The following is a 23,199-nucleotide window of genomic DNA, read 5'->3' as shown; positions in this document are numbered from 1 at the left end:
GAAGAGAGGACACCATATCGTGTGAAACGGTTTCTGGCTCACTAAGACTATTCAGTCCATTGTGATACCACATTGGTGAACTTCTCTCTTATCACTGAGTGCTGCCCGATTCCATGTTAAGCTCAATGACAAGGGACCTCCTTTTTATAGCCGAGTCCGAACGAAGTTCCACATTGCAGTGAAACCACTTAGAGAAGTTTTGAAACCCTCAGAAATGTCACCAGCATTACTAGGTGGGATAATCCACCGCTGAAAAACTTTTTGGTGTTCGGTCGAAGCAGGAATCGAACCCACGACCTTGTGTATGCATGGTGTAACATTAGACAGGAAATCGGAAATTGAAGGAGAGGGCTGGTCCCATTTCGAGCATACTCCTCTTCATTACAGTAGCTGATATCTGTAGCATTATGGAGAAGAGCGGTAAGCTCGAAATGAGGCCGATGTTTGGTGGTCGGCGAGGGAGAGGAAGTGCAACCTAAAAATTTCGGCTCCCGCGGATATGCTTTCACACTATAGATACAGTGCTAAAGCGATGCCGCCATGGAGGCGTTGAAATTGAATATGTGAAGAGAAAGAACGTCAGATAACCTGGGAGCCTGAATGGAAGCCCGGCGAACAATGAAGAAGGAAGGACGAAAGTCATGACTAGAGTTGCACTAAAGGAGAAGGACACTTTTGAATCCCACATATCTTACTGTCCGGCTTTCAGAACCCAACATGTCGGTTGATTCGGGGCCTGACCCAACTGGCTTGGACTGCAAACAAACTATGCTCTGTTCACCAAAAGGATATTGATAGACCAGTATTTCGAAGTTTGTTAGGAAAGATCATTCCAGTATCCGATATTGTTAAGAACTTGGCTTGGACTGCAAACAAACTATGCACTGTTCACCAAAAGGATATTGATAGACCAATATTTCGAAGATTGTTAGGAAAGATCATTCCAGTATCCGATATTGTTAAGAACTTAGGTGTAACTTCAGACAGGAGACTTAATTGAAAGAGAGGGCTGGTCCCATTTCGAGCATACTGCTCTTCTTTACAGTAACTGATATCTGTAAGCATTATGTTGGACCCTATGGAGAAGAGCGCTCAGCTCGAAATGGGGCCGATGTCTGGTGATCGGCGAGAGAGAGAGAGAGGAAGTGCAACCTAAGATTTTCCCGTCGTCGAGGGAGAGAAAGTGCAACCTAAGAATTTTCCATCGGGTGGTCGGCGAGGGAGATGAAGTACAAACTAAGAATTTTACGTCGTCGAGGGAGAGGAAGTGCAACCTAAGAATTTTACGTCGTCGAGGGAGAGGAATTGCAACCTAAGAATTTTCCATCGGGTCCCACGGAAATGCTTGTGAAATGATTTTGAAGATACAGTGCTAAAGCGAGGCGTTGAAATTGAATATATGGAGAGAAAGGACGTAAGATAAATGGAATCAGACATCCAGATTCTAATCCGTGCTAAATGGTTCTAAAACAACACGTGTATAAATTCACGGATAGCCGGAGGGCAATGCAGACCATACTATGATATCTGGAACCATATTGGAATGCAAAGGAATAATCAACGTTTACTCGGAATTCGGATGAATGTGCTGGGTGTCCGGATATTCAGCATTAAGAGAAACCCTAAAAGGAAATTAACTGAAGGTAAAGGATAGAATACAAATGGAATTGAACTGAGAAAATCTAAAGCTCAAACCGAGAATGGGGGAGCGAAACATCAAGCTCCCACCGTCAAATAAAGCATTTTATGTTGGTGATGGTTTTTGGGGTTCTTTTTGAAGGGTCAATGTTTCAATTTAGTGTTCTCCCCCCCCTGGACTAAGGTTGGTATTCATTTGGAACTCAAGCAGAAAAGAACGTTTTTTGATTTGTTATTTCAAATGGAGCTCACTGCAATTGCTGTCAATGACAATTAAATTTATCGTTCACTTAATCTTACCTGTATTGCTCGCCGCACAAAACTATAACACGATTCACCCGGTGACGATGAGGATAAGCTGGAACTATCACCATCTCCAGCTGATCGACTTGAATTCGTTGAATCTTCCGTATAGGCATGGTAGGGTGGTAAAAAGTCTTCATCATCTTCCTCATCGGAATAATTAAAATTGCGATTTTTTGGTGGTTGCCATGGTATAAGAACATCCTGCGATTCAAATCGGCGATGTCGTTGTTCCAGAGCCCATACTGTAATCACAACACGACCACCAATTCTCAGTATACGAGCCAATTCTCTGAGGGCATTCACCCGCCGTTCGGTGGTGGCAAAATGATGGACCACAGCAATGGAGAGAACTGCATCGAAGGATTCATCACGAAATGGCAATTCAAGATTATCACAAAGAGCCACCTGGAAGAGAGAAAATGTAAAACGATGAGAAGTTTTAATATAGTGAGATTGAAAAAAAAAAATAAAATGAAGAAATATTTATATAGAAATAAAATTTTGACCAAATTATCTATAGAAAAAAAATTTTGGCAAAATTTTCTATAGAAATAAAATTTTGACAAAATTTTCTATAGAAATAAAATTTTGACAAAATTTTCTATAGAAATAAAATTTTGACAAAATTTTCTATAGGAATAAAAGTTTGACAAAATTTTCTATAGAAATAAAATTTTGACAAAATTTTCTTTAGAAATAAAAATTTGGCAAAATTTTTTACAGAAATAAAATTTTAGCAAAATTTTCTATAGAAATAAAAATTTAGCAAAATTTTCTATAGAAATAAAATTTTGACAAAATTTTCTATAGAAATAAAATTTTTGATAGAAATAAAATTTTGACAAAAATGTCTATAGAAATAAAATTTTAATAAAATTTTCTATAGAAATAAAATTTTGACAAAAGTTTCTATAGAAATAAAATTTTGATAAAATTTTCTATAGACATAAAATTTTGGCAAAATTTTCCAAAGAAATAAAATTTTGGCAAAATTTTCTTTAGAAATAAAATTTTGGCAAAATTTTCTATAGAAATAAAATTTTTGATAGAAATAAAATTTTGATAAAATTTTCGATAGAAATAAAATTTTAGCAAAATTTTCTATAGAAATAAAATTTTAGCAACATTTTCTATAGAAATAAAATTTTGACAAAATTTTCTATAGAAATAAAATTTTTGATAGAAATAAAATTTTGATAACATTTTCTATAGAAATAAAATTTTAGCAAATTTTGCTATAGAAATAAAATTTTGACTACATTTTCTATAGAAATAAACAAAATTTTCTATAGAAATAAAATTTTGACAAAATTTTCTATAGAGATAAAATTTTGATAAAATTTTCTATAGCAATCAAATTTTGATAAAATTGTCTATAGAAATAAAATTTTGACAAAATTTTCTATAGAAATAAAATTTTGACAAAATTGCGACAAAAGTTTTTATAGAAATAAAGTTTTGATAAAAGTTTCTATAGAAATAAAATTTTGACAAAATTTTCTATAGAGATAAAATTTTGATAAAATTTTCTATAGCAACAAAATTTTGATAAAATTGTCTAAAGAAATAAAATTTTCAAAAAATTTTCTATAGAAATAAAATTTAAAAAAAAAAATTCTATAGAAATAAAATTTTGACAAAATTTTCTATAGAAATAAAGTTTTGACAAAAATTTCTATAGAAATAAAATTTTGACAAAATTTTCTTTAGAAATAAAATTTTGGCAAAATTTTCTATAAAAATAAAATTTTGGCAAAATTTTCTATAGAAATAAAATTTTGGCAAATTTTTCTATAGAAATAAAATTTTGACAAATTTTTTATAGAAATAAAATTTTGACAAAAATGTCTATAGAAATAAAATTTTGATTAAAGTTTCTATATAAATAAAATTTTGACAAAATTTTCTATAGAAATAAAATTTTTGATAGAAATAAAATGTTGATAAAATTTTCGATAGAAATAAAATTTTAGCAAATTTTTCTATTGAAATAAAATTTTGACAAAATTTTCTATAGAAATAAAATTTTTAAAAAATTTTCTATAGAAATCAAATTTCACAAAATTTTCTATAAAAATAAAATTTTGACTACATTTTCTATAGAAATAAAATTTTGACAAAATTTTCTATAGAAATAAAATTTTGGCAAAATTTTGTATAGAAATAAAATTTTGACAAAATTTTCTATAGAGATAAAATTTTGATAAAATTTTCTATAGCAATAAAATTTTGATAAAATTGTCTATAGAAATAAAATTTTCGCAAAATTTGCTATAGAAATAAAATTTTTGATAGAAATAAAATTTTGATAAATATTTCGATAGAAATAAAATTTTAGCAAAATTTTCTATAGAAATAAAATTTTGACAAAATTTTCAATAGAAATAAAATTTTTTAAATATTTTCTATAGAAATAAAATTTTCAAAAAATTTTCTATAGAAATAAAATTAAAAAAAAAATATCTATAGAAATAAAATTTTGATAAAATTTTTTATAGAAATAAAGTTTTGACAAAAATTTCGTTAGAAATAAAATTTTGGTAAAATTTTCTATAGAAATAAAATTTTGAGAAAAATTTCTATAGAAATAAATTTTTAACAAAATTTTCTTTAGAATTAAAATGTTGACAAAATTTTCTTTAGAAATAAAATTTTGAAAAAATTTTCTTTAGAAATAAAATTTTCTATAGAAACAAAATTTTGATAACATTTTCTATAGAAATAAAATTTTGAGAAAATTTTCTATAGAAATAAAATGTTGACAAAATTTTCTATAGAAATAAAATGTTGAAAAAATTTTCTTTAGAAATAAAATTTTCTATAGAAACAAAATTTTGATTAAACTTTCCATAGAAATAAAATTTTGACAAAATTTTCTATAGAAATAAAATTTTGATAAAATTTTCTATAGAAATAAAATTTTAACAAAATTTTCTATAGAAATAAGTTTTGAGAAAATTTTCTATAGAAATAAAATTTTTTGTTTGGTAGTTTTTGGGTAAAATCTTCCCCCCAATTTTGGCTCGAGTGGCAACCGTGGTGGCATTGCGTTATGAAGAAGTATTCCCTTTATATTATCCAGAGACTAAGAAATCGCCCCATTTTGAGCTAAGAAATACAACCTAAGATAATAGGTCCTTCGAAGAATTCACCGAAGATACTGCTTCCTGATATGCTGCTTTGGCCAGGCATTCATATTTCGTGAATACTGCTCTGCTGCTCCATCTCGTTGAGAGATTTTCGGGAGAGTTTGTTGGGCGGCATGAAAATGAGCCCCAGGAAAATTAACCTCAAAACTCAAATGAAATAGGGCCACATATGTGGGTCGACGCTTCATAATAAAGATGAGCCCCATGAAAATGGACCCCAAAATAAAATTAGGGCTCATTTTCTGTGTTTGATTTAAAAGCTCGCGTGAAAATTAACCCTAAATGATGGAATCAATATGAGAAGAAACTAAGTTAGCGTTAGCCACTTTGGACACTGTCCCTAGGGAGAAGTCTAAAATCCCGGGTCGGCCTTCGGCCACTCAAGCACCAAATTTGGTGCTATTCAGAACAACAAATGTGTGTATAGTTCCCATCATTGTCAAATCCCAGAATGCGATCCACTTGAAAACTAACCGCAAAGAGGAAATTTGGGCTTTATTTTCATATATTTGGGGTTTATTTTCAAAGTGAAAATGTGGCCCCAATAAAATAAAATAAAGTTACTCCTCAAAAAATAGTATTGTAGTTTTCCATATATTTTTGGGGTTTAGGGTCCTACTTAATTTAGGTTTTTGGGGCTAATTTTCATGGGACCCATTTTCATTGTTCCCAGCGAATGATATTAAGTTCCAGTGCATTATTCATCTAATGGTAATGCCTTAACAAAGGGATGTATCAGGAAGCAGCAACCTTCAGGGATTTTTTCAATGGGTTGTATTTTGTATCTCTAATTGAGGCGATTTCCTAATATGTTTTCCGAGAAAATTACCTATAGAATTGAAATTTTGACAAAATTTCCTGAAGAAATTAAATTTTGAAAAAATTTATAAATCTTTTTATATGTGGCAGTTCATAAGGCAAATATGTTTTCCTGGAAAATTGTAGTACGTACAAGTAATTTGCAGTCAAAATTCAAAACCAAATTTTGATCAAAAAATTTATTTATTGTAAAGAAATTTACCCTAAATGTTGTGTAAGTTGCTTTATGATGGCAATATTTTCGTATTAGGTCAATATTTTTTCAGTCAAATGCCGTATATGCCTTCTTACTCAAATCGCAAGGTTCTATTTTTTTTGCTTTGTTAAATAGAGGACCGAAAAGAAATGTGCCTAAGGAATATAAGAAACTTTTACTCTTTTATGGCCTACATGTCCATATCTACATATCAGCATTGCTTTTGATCTTTCGTTAAGATTGCCAATTCATGCTATTTAGGCTTGTTGTCGTTTGCATGCAGCCCTAAAATGTTTTTGTATTACATACCCTTAAGACTTCCAGAAGATGGCTGGGAGAATATTGCATTTATCTTCGGGCTATGCGTTTCCGTTTGTGAGATTTTTGTATTTGTACTTTTGTGCTATGGAAAAATGTCCACTATATGAATATGTGGCCATGAGCTGCATGACCATCCCATACAAGAATCTCAGGATATAAAGTCTTGAGAATATTTTGGTAAAGTTTGTTAATTGATGAAGAAGCAATGACAAAGGCCTGCAATATTCCTACTACAAACCATTGAAAATATACTTAAAAAAATTAACACGGTCGAGTGAAATGGTTTACGAAAAAACTGGTCTCTCTTCATCTTCATCGTCACCTTTCCAAAAGTCCTTCAAAAAAGCAATAGCCCGCAATCATATCAGTCTAATATAAAAAAAGTCTCACTGTTTCTTAAAGAAAAAGGCCTTCGAATATCAAACCTCTCCAGATAGTCACACTCAATTTGACAAAGTATGTGTAGTTGGATATGACCCAACTTTCTAATGCACTTTGATATTTATTTATGTAGTTGACAGCTTTTAGAGAGTCTTTTCCGGATTTCCTTAAAAAAAATCTTATATTGAAGTAGGTGGGTGAATTTCTAAAAAAAAACTAAAAACCAATTGGCCTTTTTTCTGAAGCTGTAGAAGGCACATACATTGATATCAGATACGTGAATAAGGCCAATAGAGGCATTTCAAAGGATGATATTCTTAAAGAGAGGGTGAGTATAGATTTTCTCTATAAGATTTATAAGAGAGTGTGTGTAAGTGTGCTAATGCTGTACGTGGGAGTTGTATTCAATTGATTTTTAAACTGTAATTAGATACTTGGCACATCTATAGAAGCCATTATACAGAAGCATTATATTCATATAAAAGAGAGAGAGAGATGAAGAGAGAGAGGGAGTCATAATACATCATGTATTAGAGTTCATATGCCATTTTATCTGCTTCATTAACTCCCACATATAAAAAGATTTATTTGCTAGAATAGAATATAAATAAATAAAATTTATAGAAACGTTTGATTTAATTAACTTGTCAAAATGTAATTTCTACAAGAAATTTTGTTAAGATTTCATTTCTATAGAAAAGTTTATCAAAATTTCAGTTCTATAGGAAATTTTGTTAAATTTTCATTGTTATAGGCAACTTTGTCGAAATTTATAAGAAATTTTGTCAAATTTTCATCTCTGTAGGATATTTTGCCAACATTTCTAAAGGATTTTTTTCTTCAAAATTTCAAGAATATTTACGTGATATTGAAGATTACGCAACCTAAATATTAGGATAATATATTGAGGACAAATTTCTTTAAAATAATTAACTTTTAATTAAACTTTATATACTTCATTTTAATCTTTGCTTCAAAAAAATTTTTTTTTTCATTAAATATACGAGTAGGACAAAAATTTTGTAAATTTGCGTCCCTCCGTTAAAGTCCCATGTCTTTGAACTAAGGCTTATGTTCCTTAAAGTAAAGAAACACATTTTTGATTTAAAGAAATTGTTCGTAAATTAACTGAAATATTGAAACTTTATATTTAAGATGAAAACGCTTCAAATATAAGCTAAGACTTATTTTGACGATTTAGCGTCTTTGGTATACAGTTTTTTTTTTGTTTTGGAAATAAGAAAACATTTTTTACTTTGAAGTATTCGTTATAATTTGGATTTCTAAACTGGAATGTGTTTGTACGTGAATACCTTTATTAATAAACCGCGAAAAGAGAATGAAAATTTGATAAATGAGATCTGTATCCTAATTTTAATTTTATTGGTCGAAGATTTAATGCCAGATAGGTTGCTAAAAAATTGATTTATTTTAAAGAAGCCGCATCTTTGGCTCGGAATCAATACCAAAATCCTTATTTCTATACGAATTTTGTCGAAATTTCATTACATGTATTTTTTTTCAAAATTTGATTTCTACATGAAATATAGGAAATTTTGTTAAAATTTCATTTCTATACGAAATTTTGGGGAAATTTCATTTCTATAAGATATTTTGTCAAATTTTCATTTCTGTAGGGAATTTTTTCAAAATTTTGTCAAATTTTATTTCTATATGAAATTTTCTCAAAATTCCATTACATGTGAATTTTTTTTCAAAATTTGATTTCTGTATGGAATTTTCTCAAAATTTCATTTCTATAGGAAAATTTGTTAAAATTTCATTTCTATAGGAAATTTTGTTAAAATTTAATTTCTATAGGAAATTTTGTTAAAATTTCATTTCTGTAGGAAATTTTGTTAAAATTTCATTTCCATACGAAATTTTGTCGAAATTCCATTCCTATAAGAAATTTTGTCAAATTTTCATTTCTGTCGGAAATTTTGTCAAAATTTCATTTCTATAGGAAATTTTGCCAAAATTTCATTTCTATAGGAAATTTTGTCAAAATTTCATTTCGATAGGAAATTTTATCGACAATTTAATTTCTATAGGAAATTTTGTCAACATTTCATTTCTATAGGAAACTTTGTCGACAATTTAATTTCTATAGGAAATATTGTCAAAATTTCGATTCTATTTTGTCAAAATTTAATTTTTATAGGAAATTTTGGTAAAATTTCATTTTTAAAGAAGATTTTGGTAAAATTTCTTTTCTATCGGAAAGTTTGTGAAAATTGCATTTCTAAAGGAAATTTTGTCAAAATTTCATTTCTTTAAGACATTTTGTCAAAATTTTGATTCTATTTTGTCAAAATTTAATTTCTATAGGAAATTTTGGAAAAATTTCATTTTTATAGGAGATTTTGGTTAAATTTTTCCCTTTTTATAGGAGATTTTGGTAAAATTTCTTTTCTATAGGAAATTTTGTCAAAATTTCATTTCTATTTTGTCAATTTTTTTTTGATAAGAAATTTTGTCAAAATTTAATTTCTATTTTGTCAAACATTTTTTTTGATAAGAAATTTTGTCAAAATTTCATTTCTATTGTGTCAATATTTCATTTCTGTAGGAAATTTTGTCGAAAATTTAATTTCTGTAGGAAATTTTGTTAACATTTCATTTCTATAATCATCTTTGGCTCGGAATCAATACCAAAATCCTTATTTCTATACGAATTTTGTCGAAATTTCATTACATGTATTTTTTTTCAAAATTTGATTTCTACATGAAATATAGGAAATTTTGTTAAAATTTCATTTCTATACGAAATTTTGGGGAAATTTCATTTCTATAAGATATTTTGTCAAATTTTCATTTCTGTAGGGAATTTTTTCAAAATTTTGTCAAATTTTATTTCTATATGAAATTTTCTCAAAATTCCATTACATGTGAATTTTTTTTCAAAATTTGATTTCTGTATGGAATTTTCTCAAAATTTCATTTCTATAGGAAAATTTGTTAAAATTTCATTTCTATAGGAAATTTTGTTAAAATTTAATTTCTATAGGAAATTTTGTTAAAATTTCATTTCTGTAGGAAATTTTGTTAAAATTTCATTTCCATACGAAATTTTGTCGAAATTCCATTCCTATAAGAAATTTTGTCAAATTTTCATTTCTGTCGGAAATTTTGTCAAAATTTCATTTCTATAGGAAATTTTGCCAAAATTTCATTTCTATAGGAAATTTTGTCAAAATTTCATTTCGATAGGAAATTTTATCGACAATTTAATTTCTATAGGAAATTTTGTCAACATTTCATTTCTATAGGAAACTTTGTCGACAATTTAATTTCTATAGGAAATATTGTCAAAATTTCGATTCTATTTTGTCAAAATTTAATTTTTATAGGAAATTTTGGTAAAATTTCATTTTTAAAGAAGATTTTGGTAAAATTTCTTTTCTATCGGAAAGTTTGTGAAAATTGCATTTCTAAAGGAAATTTTGTCAAAATTTCATTTCTTTAAGACATTTTGTCAAAATTTTGATTCTATTTTGTCAAAATTTAATTTCTATAGGAAATTTTGGAAAAATTTCATTTTTATAGGAGATTTTGGTTAAATTTTTCCCTTTTTATAGGAGATTTTGGTAAAATTTCTTTTCTATAGGAAATTTTGTCAAAATTTCATTTCTATTTTGTCAATTTTTTTTTGATAAGAAATTTTGTCAAAATTTAATTTCTATTTTGTCAAACATTTTTTTTGATAAGAAATTTTGTCAAAATTTCATTTCTATTGTGTCAATATTTCATTTCTGTAGGAAATTTTGTCGAAAATTTAATTTCTGTAGGAAATTTTGTTAACATTTCATTTCTATAAGAAATTTTGTCGAAATTTCATTCCTATAAGAAATTTTGTCAAATTTTCATTTCTGTCGGAAATTTTGTCAAAATTTCATTTCTATAGGAAATTTTGTCAAAATTCCATTTTTATAGGAAATTTTGCCAAAATTTCATTTCTATAGGAAATTTTTTAAATATTCATTGTAATATGTAATTTTGTCGAAATTTCATTTCTATAAGAAATTTTGTCAAATTTTCATTTCTGTAGGAAATTTTGTCAACATTTCAGTTCTATAAGACATTTTGTCAAAATTTCAGTTCTATAAGAAATTTTGTTAAAATTTCATATCTATAGGAAATTTTGTCAAAATTTCGATTCTATTTTGTCAAAATTTAATTTTTATATGAAATTTTGGTAAAATTTCATTTCTAAAGTAGATTTTGGTAAATTTCTTTTCTATAGGAAATTTTGTGAAAATTGCACTTCTAAAGGAAATTTTGTCAAAATTTCGATTTAATTTTGTCACAATTTAATTTCTATAGGAAATTTTGGAAAAATTTAATTTCTATAGGAGATTTTGGTAAAATTTCTTTTTTATAGGAGGTTTTGGTAAAATTTCTTTTCTATAGAAAATTTTGTCAAAATTTCATTTCTATTTTGTCAAAAAAAATTTTTTTGATAAGAAATTTTGTCAAAATTTCATTTCTATTTTGTAATTTTTTTTTGATAAGAAATTTTGTCAAAATTTCATTTCTTTAGGACATTTTGTCAATATTTCATTTTTATTTTGTCAAAATTTTTTTTCTATAGGAAATTTTGTGAAAATTTAATTTCTAAAGGAAATTTTGTCAAAAGTTAATTTCTAAAGGAAATTTTGTCAAAATTTCATTTCTACTGTATATTTTGTCCAAATTTCAATTTCTATTGGAAATTTTGGCCGAATTTCATTTCAATAAGAACTTTTGTCCAAAATTTATTTCTGTAGGACATTTTGTTCAAATTTCATTTCTATAGAAAATTTTGTCAAAATTTCATTTCTATACGAAATTTTGTGAAATTTTCATTGTTATAGGCAATTTTGTCGAAATTTCATTTCTATAAGAAATTGCGTCAAAATTTAATTTCTATAGGAAATTTTGTGAAAATTTCATTTCTAAAGGAAATTTTGTCAAAATTTCATTTCTATTGATAATTTTTTCATAATTGAATTTCTATAGGAAATTTTGGTAAAATTTCATTTCTATAGGAAATGTTAGCAAAATTTCATATCTATAGGATATTTGGTTAAATTTTCATTGTTATAGGTAATTTTGTCGAAATTCCATTTCTATAAGAAATTTTGTCAAATTTTCATTTCTGTAGGAAATTTTGGCAAATTTTCATTTCTGTAGGAAATTTTGTCGAAATTTCATATCTATAGGAAATTTTGCCAAAATCTCATATTTTGCCAAAATTTCATTTATATAGGAAGTTGTGCTTAAATTTAATTTCTATAGGAAATTTTGTCAAAATTTCATTTCTATAGGAAATTTTGTGAAATTTTCATTGTTATAGGCAATTTTCTCGAAATTTCATTTCTGTAAGAAATTGCGTCAAAATTTAATTCCTATAGGAAATTTTGTGAAAAATTCATTTCTAAAGGAAATTTTGTCAAAATTTCATTTTTTAGGACATTTTGTCAAAAATTCGATTCTATTTTGTCAAAATTTAATTTCTGTAGGAAATTTTATGAAAATTTCATTTCTAAAGGAAATTTTGTAAAAATTTCGTTTCTACTGGAAATTTTGTCCAAATTTAAATTTCTATAGGAAATTTTAGCCAAATTTCATTGCCATAAGAAATTTTGTCCAAAATTCATTTCTATAGGACATTTTGTCCAAATTTGATTTCTATAGGAAATTTTGTTCAAATTTATTTTTATAAGAAATTTTGTCAAAATTTCAATTTCTCGAGGAAGTTTTGTGCATATATAATTTCCATAGGAAACTGTATCCAAATTTTAGGTTTTTTAGGAATTTGTATCCAAATTTCATTTCTATTCGAAATTTTGTTTAACATTTTAGTTTTATAGGATTTTTTTTCAGAATTTCAATTTCTATAGGAAGGTTTGTAAAAACAATGTTTTCTTTCCCACGCATTTGATAAGAAATCATGTCTCCAATTATTATCACTACTATTGTGCTTTACCTGATAGGTAATAACTTGTCTCCATTAGGAAAATAGTTTGTACCCATTACCACAATTGATGCCTACTCCCTTTTGCAGTTCTGTTCACATGGTTCCATCAAACCACACCAGACCAGCAACATTCATCACATTAAAGTGCAATAAAGTACATGATTAACAACGGAACTCTTGACTATGCTAAAAGGCGTTTAATTTCCTCGTCTTTTTCTACACAAAACCAAAATGGTATACAACCAGCTTACCTGGCAAGTAGACATCATGCAATGACAGCCAGATGGAGGAAGCATCTGGGTAGAGAAATGATAACGATACCGTGGTGAACAACAGGATGCATTTGAAATAGAATTGGTTCTTCTTCCGAACTCATCTCACCACCAACATTCCATGGAAAACAGGACGAACAGTTAGTTTGTTGTTAATGGTAGTTGAGCTATACATAGAGGCTCTATTCCATGGCTTTTTAAGTGCATTCATCCATTGCAAAATCCTAGATTCATCACTTGAGTACTTAACGTTTGCTGCACCAAGGATGGACGGACTACCTAGAAAACTCTTGCCTAGATTTAACAATGTTAGAACATCATCCTCCTTCTGGCCTTCTACAAATGAAATGTGGTCGCTTTAAGCACGATTTTAATAGATGTACCTGTCACATATCTGATGAAAAATGACTATGCTAGTGTATGTGACCATAGATGAAGTTGCGGTCTATGTGTTTGATAGCAAATACTTAGACAAACATCCATAGTCTTTTTGAAGAATACTTGACTATACCCACAGGACATTACAGCATTACAGACATGTCCTAGTAATAATACCAAGATAGATTTTTATACAATCTACACTGTTTATCAAATGTACATATATTGGCGAGTTGAACATAATGTCTCTTCAAAAAACATTTTGTCAGATTTAAATTTCTATGAGAAAAATGATACAATTCAATTATCAAACGAAATTTTCAAAAGTGAGTTTTTGCCTTTAAAATTCATTTATATTAGAAATTTTGTCCATATTTCATTTCCATAGGAAATTTTGTATAAATTTCATTTCTATAGCAAATTTTATTCAAATTTCATTTCTATAGAAAATTTCGTCAAAATCTCATTTCTATAGGATATTTTGCTAATATTTCATTGCTAGAGGAATTTTGTCAAAATTTAGTTCTATAGGAAATTGTATCCAAATTTCAGTTTTATTGGAAATTGTGTCCAAATTTCTCACAATTTAATTTCTATGCGAAATTTGATCAAAATTTTATTGCTATTAGAAATTTTATCAAAATTTCGTTTGTAAAGAAAATTATGTACAAATTTTATTTAAATAGAAAATTTTGTCCAAATTTAATTCCTATAGGAAATTTTGTTAAAATTTCATTGCTTAGGAAATTTTGTCCTAGTTTCATTTCTATAGGAAATTTGGTCTAAATTTCAATTTCTATATAAAAATTTTTGTCATAATTTTATTCCTACAAAAAATTTGTCAAAATTTTATTTCTACAGAAGATTTTGTCAAAGTTTTATTTCTACAGAATTTTTTTTTCAAAATTTTATTTCTACAGAAAATTTTGTCAAAATTAAATTTCTATAGCAAATTTTGTTAACATTTCATTTCTATAGGAAATTTTGTCAAAATGTCATTTCTATAGGAAATTTTGTCAAAATTTTATTTCTACAGAAATTATTTTTCAAAATTTTATTTCTGCAGAAATTTTTCTCAAAATTTTATTTCTTTAGAAAATTTTGTGAAAATTTCATTTCCATAGGAAATTTTTGATAAAATTTCACTTCTATAGAAAATTTTGTCAACATTACATTTCTATAGGAAAATTTGTTAAAATCTTATTTCTATTGGAAATTTTGTTCAAATTTCTATAGGAAATTTTGTCCAAATTTCATTTCCATAGGAAATTTTGTCCAAAATTTATTTCTATATAAAATTTTGTCAAAAGATCATTTCTATACGAAATTTTGTCAAAATTTTATTTTTATGGAAAATTTTGTCAAAATTTTATTTCTTTAGAAAATGTTTTCAAAATTTCATTTCTATAGGAAATTTTGTCCAAAATTTATTTCTATACGAAATTTTGTCAAAATTTTATTTTTATTTTTGTCAAAATGTTATTTCTACAGAAGATTTTGTCAAAATTTTATTTCTACAGAATTTTTTCTCAAAATTTTATTTCTACAGAAAATTTTGTCAAAATTTCATTGCTATAGCAAATTTTGTCAAAACTTCATTTCTTTAGGAAATTTATTCAAAATTTAATTTCTTTAGGAAATTTTGTCCAAATTTTATTTCTATAAGAAATTTTGTCCAAAATTTATTTCTATATGAAATTTTGTCAAAATTTCATTTCTATAGGAAATTTTGTCAAAATTTTATTTCTATAGGAAATTTTGTCACAATTTCCTTTCTATAGGAAATATTGTCAAAATTTCATTTCTATAGGAAATTTTGTTAAAATTTCATTTCTATAGGAAGTTTTGTCAAAATTTCATTTCTATAGGAAATTTTGTCAAAATTTCGTTTCAATAGGAAATTTTGTCCAAATTTTATTTCTATCAGAAATTTTGTCCAATATTTATTTCTATATGAAATTTTGTCAAAATTTCATTTCTATAGGAAATTTTGTTAAAATTTCATTTCTATGGGAAATTTTGTCAAAATTTCATTTCTTTAGGAAATTTTGTCACAATTAAATTTCTCTAGGAAATTTTGTCCAAATTTTATTTCTATAAGAAATTTTGTCCAAAATTTATTTCTATATGAAATTGTGTCAAAATTTCATTTCTGTAAGAAATTTTTTCAAAATTTCATTTCTATAGGAAATTTTGTCAAAATTTCGTTTCTATAGGAAATATTGTCAAAATTTCATTTCTATAGGAAATTTTGTCAAAATTTTATTTCTACAGAAAATTTTGTCAAAATTTTATTTCTTTAGAAAATTTTGTCGTAATTTCATTTCTATAGGAAATTTTGTCAAAATTTTATTTCTACAGAAAATTTTGTCAAAATTTTATTTCGTTAGAAAATTTTATCGTAATTTCATTTTTATAGGAAATTTTGTCAAAATTTCATTTCTATAGGAAGTTTTGTCAAAATTTCTATAGGAAATTTTGTCAAAATTTCATTTCTAAAGGAAGTTTTGTCAAAATTTCGTTTCTATAGGAAATATTGTCAAAATTTCATTTCTATAGGAAATTTTGTCAAAATTTCATTTCTATAGGAAATTTTGTCAACATTTCATTTCTATAGGAAATTTTGTCAAAATTTCATTTCGATAAGAAATTTTGTTAAAATTTCATTTCTATAGGAAAATTTTGTCAAAATTTTATTTCTTTAGAAAATGTTTTCAAAATTTAATTTCTTTGGGAAATTTTGTCCAAATTTCATTTCTATATGAAATTTTGTCCAAAATTTATTTCTATATGAAATTTTGTCAAAATTTAATTTCTATAAGAAATTTTGTCAAAAATTTCGTTTCTATAGAAAATATTGTCAAAATTTCATTTCTATAGGAAATTTTGTCAAAATTTCATTTCTACAGAAAATTTTGTCAAAATTTCATTTCTATAGGAAATATTGTCAAAATTTCATTTCTATAGGAAATTTTGTCAAAATTTCATTTCTATAGAAAATTTTGTCAAAATTTCATTTCTATAGGAAATGTTTGTTTCATTTCTATAGGAAATTTTATCAAAATTTCATTTCTATAGGAAATTTTGTCGAAATTTCATTTCTATAGGAAATTTTACTACAATTTTATTTGTATAGGAAATTTTGTCCAAATTTCATTTCTATAGGAAATTTTGTCCAAAATTTATTTCTATATGAAATTTTGTCAAAATTTCATTTCAATAGGAAATTTTGTTGAAATTTCATTTCTATAGGAAATTTTTGATAAAATTTCATTTCTATAGGAAATTTTGCCAAAATTTCATTTCTATAGGAAATTTTGTCCAAATTGCATTTCTATAGGAAATTTTACTACAATTTTATTTGTATAGGAAATTTTGTCCAAATTTCATTTCTATAGGAAATTTTTTCCAAAATTTATTTCTATATGAAATTTTGTCAAAATTTCATTTCTATAGGAAATTTTGTCAAAATTTCATTTCTATAGGAAATTTTCTTAAAATTTCATTTTTATAGGAAATTTTGTCAAAATTTCATTTCTATAGGAAATTTTGTCAACATTTTATTTCTTTAAAAAATTTTGTCATAATTTCATTTCTATAGGAAATTTTGTCCAAATTTCAATTTCTATATGAAATTTTGTCAAAATTTTGTTCCTATAGGAAATATTGTCAAAATTTCATTTCTATAGGAAATTTTGTCAACATTTCATTTCTATAGGAAATTTTGTCAAAATGTCATTTCTATAGGAAATTTTGTCAAAATTTCATTTCTATAGGAAATTTTGTCAAAAATTTAATTTCTTTTGGAAATTTTGTCCAAATTTTATTTCTATAAGAAATTTTGTCCAAAATTTATTTCTATATGAAATTTTGTCAAAATGTCATTTCTATATGAAATTTTGTCTAAATTTCATTTCTATAGGAAATTTTGGTAAAATTTCATTTCTATAGGAAATTTTGTCAAAATTTCATTTCTATAGGATGATTTATTTCTTTAGAAAATGTTTTCAAAATTACATATTTTTTTGTCCAAATTTCATTTTCTATAGGAAATTTTGTCAAAATTGTATTTCTACAGAAAATTTTATCAAAATTTTATATCTATAGGAAATTTTGTCAAAATTGTATTTCTTTAGAAAATGTTGTCATAATTTCATTTCTATAGGAAATTTTGTCCAAATTTCATTTCTATAGGAAATTTTGTTCAAATCTTCATTTCAATAGAAAATTGTACCAAAAATATTATTCTACTCTTATCTGTGGTATTTTGCAGTTTTAGCTTATGTGCAACTTCGAAAATTACCTAAACACATGCCTTCCATTGCTGCTTCCTCCCACAACATCTCCACCACAGGTTAAAGCAATGAAAAACACATGTAACTTTTCCTAATAACTCCGTCCCAAACATGCAACTAGGATTATGAAGAAACTTAGGAACATCATTCAGCAACTGCAGTTGCTTCGTTACGGTTCGTTACTAACTTTGGCTGGCTGGCTGTTTCATGGATTAACTTTCATTGGGATGGTCTTGAGTATGTAGTCTATATTGGTGTTGTTAGTTCTTCCTAATCTTTTGTTATGCGAAAAAGCAACATCCTGAGGTGTTCTTACGTTTGTTAATTACAACAATAACTCTGAAAGTGTATAGCATTGTTTTGGGAAAAACAAAACAAAAACTCCCAGGGGATTCTTTTTATCCTATTTTATCTAGCTTTTTATGCTACCAAAACAATGTATAAAGAGATCAGAAATGCACAAGTGGAAAAAAAAGAAATTCGTACTAATTGGTTTTATTTCGCAAAGAACTAAAAAACTAAGTGAAGTTGATATACCTAGGGTATTCGAAATAAGAGGACTCAAATACAAAGGGAAAATGGCTCATATGTAATGTTTTAAAGTCAAAAGTAATCCTTGAAAAAAAAAATACTAAACAAAAATTAACATTTCAAAGAAATGACATTTTGACCAAAATTTCCTATAGAAAGAAATGTTCTTGAAATTTCCTATAGATACTAAGTTTTGTTAAAATGTTCTATAGGCATTGAATTTTGTTAAAATTTCCCATAGAAATGAAATTTTGATAAAATTTCGTATAGAAATGATTTTTTAAAAAATAATTAATATAAAAATGAAATTTTAACAAAATCACTAATAATAATTAAATTGTCATAAAATTTCGTATAGAAATGAAATTTTGTCAAAATTTCCTGTAGAAAGAAATTTTAGAAAATGTCCTATTTAAATGAAATTTTGACAACATTTCCGACAGAAATGATATTTTTTTAACATTTAGAAAATTAATTTAGACAAATTATCATATAACAATGAAATTTTGATAAAATTTTCTAAGAAATAAAATTTTGACAAAATATCCTGACGAAAATGAAATTTTGAAAAAATATCCTAAAGAAACGAAGTTTTTGCTATAGAAATTTTGACAAAATTTCCTACAGAAATGAAATTTGACAAAATTTTCTATAGAATGGGAATTTGAACAAATTTCCTATTGAAATGAAATTTTCTTAAAATTTCCTATAGAACTGAAATTGTGATAAAAATTTCTAGAATAGTAAAATATTTCACAATTGTCTTAAAGAAATGAAAATTTAACAAATTTTCCTATATAAATTAAATTTTTAATTTTTTTTTATAGAAATGAAATTTTTACAAAATTTTCTATAGAAATGAAATTTTGACGAAATTTTCTATAGAAATGAAATTTTGACGAAATTTCTTAAAAAATGAAATTTAACAAAATTTCTTGTAGATATGAAATTTTACCTATAGAAACTAAATTTTGTTTAAATTAAATAGTGATAAAATTTCCTATAGAAATGAAATGTTGACAAAATTTCGTATAAAAATTAAATTTTAACAAAATCTTCTATGGAATTGAAATTTTGTTGACATTTCCTATAGAAATAAAAATTTGACAACGGTGTTTAAAGATATGAAATTTTAACAACATTTCTTATAGAAATGAATTTTTTTTTTTTTAAATATCCTAAAGAAATGAAATATTATTTACATTTCTTGCAGAAATGAAATTGTGACAAAATTTCGTATAGAAATGAAATTGTGACAAAATTTCGTATAGGAATGAAATTTTGACAAGATGTCCTAGAGATAAGAAATTTTGAGAAAATTTCCTATAGAAATGAAATTTGACAAAATTTTCTATAGAATTGGAATTTTAACAAATTTACCTATAGAAATGAAATTTGGATTAAATTTTCATTAGAAACTAAATTTTGAAAATAAAATCATACAGAAATGAAATTATGGTTATATTTTCATTAGAAATGAAATTTTTAAAAAAATCCTATATAAATTTAATTATGAAAAAAGTTTCCTATAGAAATGAAATTTTGGTAAAAATTTCCTATAGAAAGACAATTTGACAATATTTACTATAGAAATGAAATTTGGTAAACTTTTCTTAGAAATGAAATTTTGAAAAGAATTCCTGTTGAAATGAAATTTTCTTGAAATTTCCTATAGAAGTGAAATTGTGATAAAAATTTCTATAATAGTTAAATATTTCACAATTTTCTTATAGAAATGAAATTTTAACAAAATTTCCTATAGAAATGATAATTTCTATAGGAAAAAATTCAAAATTTCCTATAGAAATTAAAAAAAAATCAAAATTTCCTATAGAAATTAATTTTGACAAAATTTCCTATAGAAATTAAATTTTGACCTATAGAAATGAAAGAAATAAAATTTTGAAATGTTGACAAAATTTCCTATTGAAATGAAATTTTGTTGAAATTTCCTAAAGAAATGAATTTTTGACAAAATCTCCCATAGAAATGAAATTTTGTTGAAATTTTCTATAGAAATGGCAATTTGACAAAATGTCCTATAGAAATTGAATGCTGACAAAATTCCCTGTCGAAATGGAATTTTGACAAAAAATTTCCTATAAAAATGAAATTTTAATAAAATTTCCTATGGAAATGAAATTTTCACAAAATTTCCTATAGAAATGAAATTTTCACAAAATTTCCTATAGAAATGAAATTTTGACGATTTTTTTATAGAAATGAAATTTGTACAATTTTTTTTATAGAAATTAAATTTTTACAAAATTTTCTATAGAAATGAAATTTTGACAAAATATTCTAAAGAAATGACATTTTGACAAAATATTCTAAAGAAATGAAGTACATTTCTTACAGGAATATATTTTGACTAAATTTCCTGTAGAAATAAAATTTTGATAAAATGTTCTATGAAATTGAAAGTTTGTTGACATTTCCTATAGAAATATATATTTGAGAAAATTGTTTAAAGAAATGAAATTTTGACAAAATTTCCTATAGAAATGAAATTTTGACAATTTTTTTTATAGAAATGAAATTTTGACATTTTTTTTTTTAGAAATGAAATTTTGATAAAATTTTCTCTAGAAATAAAATTGAGACAAAAATTATCTATAGAAGTGAAATTTCTTATAGAAATGAAATTTTGTTGATTTTTAGAAAATTAATATATTCAAAATTTCCTATAAAAATAAAATTTTGATAAAAATTTTTATTGAAATGAAATTTTGACAAAATTTCGTACAAAAATAAAATTTTAACAAAATTTTCTGTAGAAACGAAATTTTGCCAGAATTTCCAATAAAAATGAAATTTTGTTGAAATTTCCCATAGAAATATTCTAAAGAAATGAAATATTGTTTATATTTCTAACAGGAATATATTTTGACAAAATTTCCTATAGTAATGAAATTTTGACAAAATGTTCTATGGAATTGAAAGTTTGTTGACATTTCCTATAGAAATAAAAATTTGAAAAAATTATTTAAAGAAATGAAATTTTGACAAAGTTTCCTATAGAAATGAAATTTTGACTAATTTTGTACAAAAATAAAATTTTAACAAAATGTTCTGTAGAAACGAAATTTTGCCAAAATTTCCAATAAAAATGAAATAAAATTATGACAAAATTTTCTATAAAAATGAAATTTTGTTGAAATTTTCTATAGAAATGATATATTGGTAAAATTTTCTATAGAAAAAAATTATAAAGTCAATTTTTCACGATGTTTTTATTTATTGAAATAAACTTTAAATGAAATTTTAACAAATTTTCCTTCATTTCGTTTAGAAATGAAATTTTGTTGAAATTTCCTATTCAAATGGAATTTTAAAAAATTTTCCTTTAGAGATTTTGTCAAAATTTCCTATATAAACGAAAAATGTCCGGAGTTTATTTATTATTGTCCATTTGCTTTATACAATTGTAAAGCAAAGTCCTTTGTGAGAACCATTTCTCGGCATACTCAATTTTGTGTTGGTATGTGTATCAACAATTCTTTAGGATCCTATTGTTGCCAGAGACCAATACATTCTCATTCTCATTCTATTGAATTTATGCATAACAGTGTATTCTTTGAATACATGTATGGTGAACTATAGTTTATGGTGATATTCTCCAAGGGAAACGGAAACCTTGGATACCGGATGTGCGTGTAATGACAATTAAATGCTTCTATAGATAGAAGCCAATATGTGTGAATGTGAGTATGTAGATGAGTGGACAAACACAAGCATTTCGAATGTCCATATACATGTCTCTTAGTTGACTCTGAATACCTGATGCAAATTTCATTATAGAAACTTCCAACACATTATGACTCATTAGTCAAAGCGTGAACAGCATTATTATATTCAACACTAACCCAATCATCGTTCATGATCATCATCATCATCATCATCGCCATCATATCATAATTATCACTAAACAATAGCTTTTATAAGGTTGCCTGGGTTATGTAGACGGGTGTGAGTATATGTGGGTGTGCGTGTATGCTTATATCCTTTATATCCTGCATATGTGACACTGTATTGTTTGCGTATGACCCTATCTGTTTGTCAACCTGCTTGCTTTATGTCTGCCCATCCTTCTGGGTAGGTACCTGGCTACACATGTTCCTAGAAAAAGAAATTGCATTCTGTATGCAATAACAGTTTGTTGCAAATACGGCATGGTACCATTATAATCCAAGAGATTTTTCCCTGCCCCACCTCGGGCCACCTCATCCCCTCCCCACCAAATTCGTTTTCTGCAGCTTGTTCTTTTGTCTCTCTAATACAATGCTGAGGCAAAAGTTTTACCTTTGAACCTTGACCCAAATGGATTGTAAACAACAAAATAAGAACTAAACGAAAGAACAAACTAAAAAACACAACGGAAAACTACAATTCAAAAATAAAAGTAATGAAATCCTATTCCGGGTTTTTTCTTTTTTTTTATAGAAAAAACGTGTACGGCAAATTAAATTGAAATCACCGTAGTATTGTTTCGCACGGACGCTGGAAGGATAGATGGAATGGTTTGTGTTGGATTTTTTTCATTTCAATATGAATAGTTACGATAAAAAAGGTGGGATAATTTTGCGGAAAAGGGGTAAGCATACAAATAATAAACCAAATCTATATATATAAAATTCAATCTATGTTTGTTTATTTGTTTGTTTGTTTGTTTGTTTGTATGAACCGAGTTGGCTCCGAAATGGCTGAACCGATTTACTTGAAACTTTCAGAGATCATAGGGGACGGTCATGTGGTGAAAATAGGGTACCTAATTTTTTGACACCTGGTCGCGGAGGGGGACCTCCCCTTTGTCGGACTTTTTGAAAATTGGACCAAAGTTGACCGATTTGCTTGAAATTTTCATTGAAGGTTGGGGTTGGCAACTAGACAAAGATCCGCTACTTTATATTTCGATATTTGGTGGCGGAGCGGGACCTCCCCTTTGTTCGAC

General features: G+C 26.0%; 1 protein-coding gene across 1 annotated transcript in view; it reads right to left on the bottom strand.

Annotated features, from left to right (window-relative positions):
* fid (class I SAM-dependent methyltransferase fire dancer) overlaps positions 1-23,199 on the bottom strand; it is a 118,810-nt gene that overhangs the window by 4,967 nt on the left and 90,644 nt on the right. Inside the window, exon 3 of the mRNA XM_075289479.1 lies at positions 1,939-2,349. Coding sequence (XP_075145594.1) covers positions 1,939-2,349 — 411 coding nt within the window. The remainder of the gene's footprint in view (positions 1-1,938; positions 2,350-23,199) is intronic.

Source organism: Haematobia irritans, chromosome 1 (genome assembly GCF_050003625.1).
Source record: "Haematobia irritans isolate KBUSLIRL chromosome 1, ASM5000362v1, whole genome shotgun sequence".
NCBI lineage: Eukaryota > Metazoa > Arthropoda > Insecta > Diptera > Muscidae > Haematobia > Haematobia irritans.
This window is presented reverse-complemented; position numbering and strand designations above follow the sequence as displayed.